Source organism: Nicotiana tomentosiformis, chromosome 9, assembly GCF_000390325.3.
Source record: "Nicotiana tomentosiformis chromosome 9, ASM39032v3, whole genome shotgun sequence".
Lineage (NCBI taxonomy): Eukaryota > Viridiplantae > Streptophyta > Magnoliopsida > Solanales > Solanaceae > Nicotiana > Nicotiana tomentosiformis.
The window spans coordinates 35,010,745-35,015,031 of NC_090820.1; the positions used below are offsets into that span (position 1 = coordinate 35,010,745).

Here is a 4,287-nt window from a genome sequence, read left to right on the forward strand (position 1 = left end):
TTACTTAATTATAATAAATTTAATTTAATTTGATATAAACATTTAGTGCGAGTAACTTTTACTTTCAATAAGCTCCTCATATATCAATGTTATGAACATTTGCTTAAAATCCAACAATCAATAATTTTTTTTTATATTTTATGTTAGTACTTTTAATACTAGGAGGAATAATAATTGATAACACTTAATTTAGACAGACTTAAGGAATAATATGTACACTGAGAATTCATATAACTTAGTCAAACTCCAACTTACTAAAAATAAAACTCATAAAAAGTATTAATGGAAGTAAAATTTACTTAGATCATGACTAGTAACATTTCATAAGAACATAAAATAACATAATCATAATCTCAAGATTCTCAACTCATTAAAAATTTATACATGCATGGTGCAAACTTAGGAAAATTACTAAGAAGCACCTTACAATACTTCTCTACAAGATACATAAATGAAATCACAAGAATTTATCAATAAAATCCAGACAAATTCATCTATAATATATTCAGCAAAGGTTATATAAATGTCAATAAATAATTCCCATATAATTGCTCAAAATTATTAAAGGAGTAAGGATTAAGTATATTGAACAATCAATTTATCTTTACAAAGCTAAAGCTCTGAAATTTCCCCAAGCCCATAATGCTCTTAATTGCTCAATTAAAGTATTAAACCATGTTACACATAATGAATGTGTATGGTCTAAACAGTTTAAACATGCATCTCTATAAGCTAAACAAGTGAAGGTCGTTTAGTTTGGAATAAAAACTTAATCTCTATATACGTATAAAAGATTGTTTTACTTATTCAGTGTTCGATATAAAACTATGTTTTGCTAATATAATCTTCACATAATTAAACAATAGTATTAATGCAGAGTTTATAATGGCAATGTGTCATAAGCTTGGAAAGTAAAATATATTATTTATGTGGACCTTTCACTAGAACTTGCCGTCTACCTGCCAAAGACTAAAATTGGAAAATAAAATGGAAAAAAGGAAACAGCATAGCACTACTCTCCCACTACGCGTAGTATCATCCAGACTGTAATTAATTAATAAATCATTTCATTAAATGATTAAAATAATATAACTTAAATAAAATATTTTAAATCTTGTCGGAATCATAAAGCATACAACAGTACATTCTTTCCTCTCATTTTTTTCATCTCCATCTCCATTTTTCTTACATCCACCGACACCTTTTTTCCCCTCATAAAACCCACCTCAGATCTTGTCTAAATCTCCATTTTTAAACACCCAATTTCCCAAATGAAATCAAGAACCAAGCTTTCCATTTCTGTATCAATTTCCTTGTTAAAACTTTCCAAGATTTGATTTTTATCCCTTTTTCACCATCAAGATTTGATTTTTATTCCATTTCAGCTTCTGGGTATTTAATAAAAATAAAATGCTAGATCGGTTCTTGAGTGCTCGTAGAGCATGGCAAGTTAGGAGAATTGTAAGAAATGGAAAGCTTACATTTTTATGTTTGTTTCTTACCATTGTTGTCCTTAGAGGCAATTTGGGTGCTGGAAAATTTGGTACACCTGGTCAAGATTTGAAGGAAATTCGTGACACATTTAGCTATGTTCGAAAGCGCGTGGAGCCCAGACGCGTTCTTGAGGAAGCACAGCAGGTAGATACTGCAACTGAGGGTGGTGGTGGTGCTACATCATCAGATAGTAATAATTATGCTACTTTTGATTTAAAGAAGATTTTAGTTGATGAAGATGATGGTGAGCCTGAGTTTAAGAGAGATCCAAATGAACCTTATAGTCTTGGTCCTAAAATATCAGATTGGGATGAGCAGAGGGCTGAGTGGTTGAAAAAGAATCTTAATTTTCCTAATTTTGTAGGACCAAATAAGCCTAGGGTTTTGTTGGTTACTGGTTCATCACCTAAACCATGTGAAAATCCAATTGGCGATCATTACTTGTTGAAGTCAATAAAGAACAAGATTGATTATTGCAGGCTTCATGGGATTGAGATTTTTTACAATATGGCTTTGCTTGATGCTGAAATGTCTGGTTTTTGGGCTAAATTGCCTTTGCTTAGGAAGCTTTTGCTTTCACATCCTGAGATCGAGTTTATTTGGTGGATGGATAGTGATGCTATGTTTACTGATATGGCTTTTGAGCTGCCTTGGGAAAGGTATAAAGATGTTGATCTTGTTATGCATGGATGGAATGATATGGTTTATAATGAGAAGAATTGGATTGGTTTGAATACTGGTAGTTTCTTATTGAGGAATACTCAATTTGCTTTAGATTTGCTTGATACTTTGGCACCTATGGGACCAAAGGGAAAGACTAGGGATGAAGCCGGGGCAGTTCTTACTCGGGAGCTTAAAGGTAGACCAGTTTTTGAAGCTGATGATCAGTCTGCAATGGTATATATATTGGCTACTCAGAAGGAGAAATGGGGTGATAAGGTATATCTTGAGAGTGCTTATTACTTGCACGGTTACTGGGGTATTTTGGTGGATAAATATGAAGAGATGATTGAGAATTACCACCCGGGTCTTGGTGATCATAGGTGGCCACTTGTTACTCACTTTGTGGGTTGCAAGCCTTGTGCAAAGTTTGGAGATTATTCAGTAGAGAGGTGTTTGAAGCAAATGGATCGTGCATTCAACTTTGGCGACAACCAGATCCTTCAGATGTATGGATTCACTCATAAATCACTTGGTAGTAGGAGAGTGAAGAGAACACGGAACGAAACAAGCAATCCGCTTGAAGTGAATGATGAGCTTGGGTTACTTCACCCACCATTTAAAGCTGTCAAGGTACCGTCATCTTCTTGAATGCACAAGAAAGAGATGCATTAAAGTCGAGATTAGGATGCTCTTTTACCTTAAATTTTTGTACCACTTATTCACGATATGTGCCACGATGTACTTGTTATTTACGCCTGTGTTAGAACACTGGTTATTGTATTCCTTCATTTGTCATAGTGTTCTTGTGACATAATCTTTTTAAGTTATATAAATTTCAATGGAAGGCATAATTGAATTCATATTGTATGTTCTCCTTGTTCATTTTTGGTTGCCGTTGTGATTTGGAGGCATCTGCTTTGGTGCATTCTTCCTTCGTTGAGGTTATATTCTTTGCTATTCTCATTTTGTATTGGATGCCGCTGAAGGATGGATTCTTATTGCTGCGCATAGTTCTTGCGATGAACATTCTTGGTTAATTATTAATACTGCCACATTAAGTTTCTATCATGCTGGAGCTTTAAACCAAAAATGTGTTTCTGCGAAGAGTGAAGGTAGTACTGGAGATATTTTTTTGATTGGTGAAAAGTAAATTCATTGATGTCAATAGGACCAAGTTGGTACCTATCATGTTACCAAAAGTGTTATGTATTCCATCCCCTCTAAGTCCATAAGAAATTCATGAATTCCAATATATCTTCTATTTCCTGTACAGGTTTCCTTTTACACCAAGAATTTAAGTTCTGTAGACAAATAGATCAAGTCAAGCTTCATTAATTGCTAGCCATCCAAAGATAGCCAGTGTTTTGGGACATAAGTTCTTCATATCAGCTTCCAGGGCCATTGTTGCTTCCTTCCTCTACTGCTTTAGATAGCTAATCAGCTAATAGAGTCTCGTACAAAGGGTTGGAAATAAAGCTTTTACCTTATTTCAGGGGGGTTAGTGTGTATCGTTCGGGGATCACATTGGTGGGAATAAAGGCCGACACGTCTCCCGCTTGTGTTTCAGTGACGGGTAAGGCGGTCAAGCTACATGTGCCTGTTTGGTCCCATCGTTTAGCCGCTCTTTCTAAGAGACATGAATGTAAATTGAAAACATCCCTTGGGAAAGCCTCACGACCTGATGGTCAGCGTAACAATAATGACATTTGTCGGTATGCTACTGCGTGTTTACTAAGATTAGACTGAGGAAATTCTTTTTTTCTTAGCCATCCATACCAAAGAATCAGATCTGTCCCTTGTTAACACTATACTGTCCAAACTTAGTTATGAGCATGCTTGCACTCTCTAGTTCCCAATCTTGAAGGTTTCTTCTGAAATGGAGATGACAGTTAGTTGCATTAAAGCAGTGCTGCAGTCTTTGCCGTAGTTCCTCTTTGCCATCAGTGTTTTTAAAAGGGAAAAGTGAGAAGCGAATATCGCAATTTATGAAAAATTTAGAACTGTCAAACATACATGAATTTAGGACTATATAAATTAAAAGGTAATTAAATACCTAATTTCAACTTTGATATGCACCAATGCTAATATAGATACAACTCTTACAGTTGAGATTGAAAGGACTGCCGATGT

The 4,287-nt window shown here is 34.8% G+C and overlaps 1 protein-coding gene across 1 annotated transcript; it reads left to right on the top strand.

Moving 5' to 3' along the window:
* Positions 1-1,120: 1,120 nt before the first annotated feature.
* LOC104095994 (xyloglucan 6-xylosyltransferase 2) lies at positions 1,121-3,017 on the top strand. Its single transcript, XM_009602267.4, has one exon. It carries the CDS (start codon positions 1,411-1,413, stop codon positions 2,803-2,805), a length of 1,395 nt encoding a protein of 464 aa, XP_009600562.1. The 5' UTR covers positions 1,121-1,410; the 3' UTR covers positions 2,806-3,017.
* Positions 3,018-4,287: the final 1,270 nt, after the last annotated feature.

Coding starts and splice junctions, on each gene's coding strand:
- LOC104095994 (XM_009602267.4), top strand. CDS start 1,411: ATGCTAGATCGGTTCTTGAGTGCTCGTAGAGCATGGCAAGTTAGGAGA.